General features: G+C 71.9%; 1 protein-coding gene across 1 annotated transcript in view; it reads left to right on the plus strand.

Annotated features, from left to right (window-relative positions):
* The window catches only part of TPP1 (tripeptidyl peptidase I), a 13,049-nt gene that overhangs the window by 11,026 nt on the left and 1,589 nt on the right, over positions 1–434 (plus strand). The window contains exons 5-6 of the mRNA XM_015418979.1: positions 143–301; positions 407–427. Coding sequence (XP_015274465.1) covers positions 143–301; positions 407–427 — 180 coding nt within the window. The remainder of the gene's footprint in view (positions 1–142; positions 302–406; positions 428–434) is intronic.

Consider the following 434-nt stretch of genomic DNA (forward strand, 5'->3'; position numbering starts at 1 on the left):
GGCCGGGCGGCGGGAGGGAGGGAGGGAGCGGCGGTGCCCCGGTGGTGGTGGTGGTGGTGGTGGTGGCGGAGCCTCTCGGCGAGGCCGCTGCTCTTCCCGGGGCGCACCAGGAAGGCGTTCCTCTCTCCCCTTTGCAATGCAGACGTCCGCCGTGAAGCAGTTCCTGAGCAGGGCCCCCAAGCTGCCTCCCGCCTCTTACTACAACAGCAGCGGGCGGGCCTACCCGGACCTGGCGGCCCTTTCCGACAACTACTGGGTGGTGGCCAACCGCATCCCCATGCCCTGGGTCTCCGGCACCTCGGTGAGAGAGCATGCCCGGAGCCACAGCCGGCCCCCCGGCCCCTGGGGAGCGCCGGCAGGCAGGCAGGCCTCACTCCGCCCCCTCTTGCTTGCTTGCGTCTGGCAGGCCTCGACTCCCGTGGTGGGGGGCATCG

Source organism: Gekko japonicus, unplaced genomic scaffold (assembly GCF_001447785.1).
Source record: "Gekko japonicus isolate JY-2015 unplaced genomic scaffold, Gekko_japonicus_V1.1 scaffold3134, whole genome shotgun sequence".
NCBI lineage: Eukaryota > Metazoa > Chordata > Lepidosauria > Squamata > Gekkonidae > Gekko > Gekko japonicus.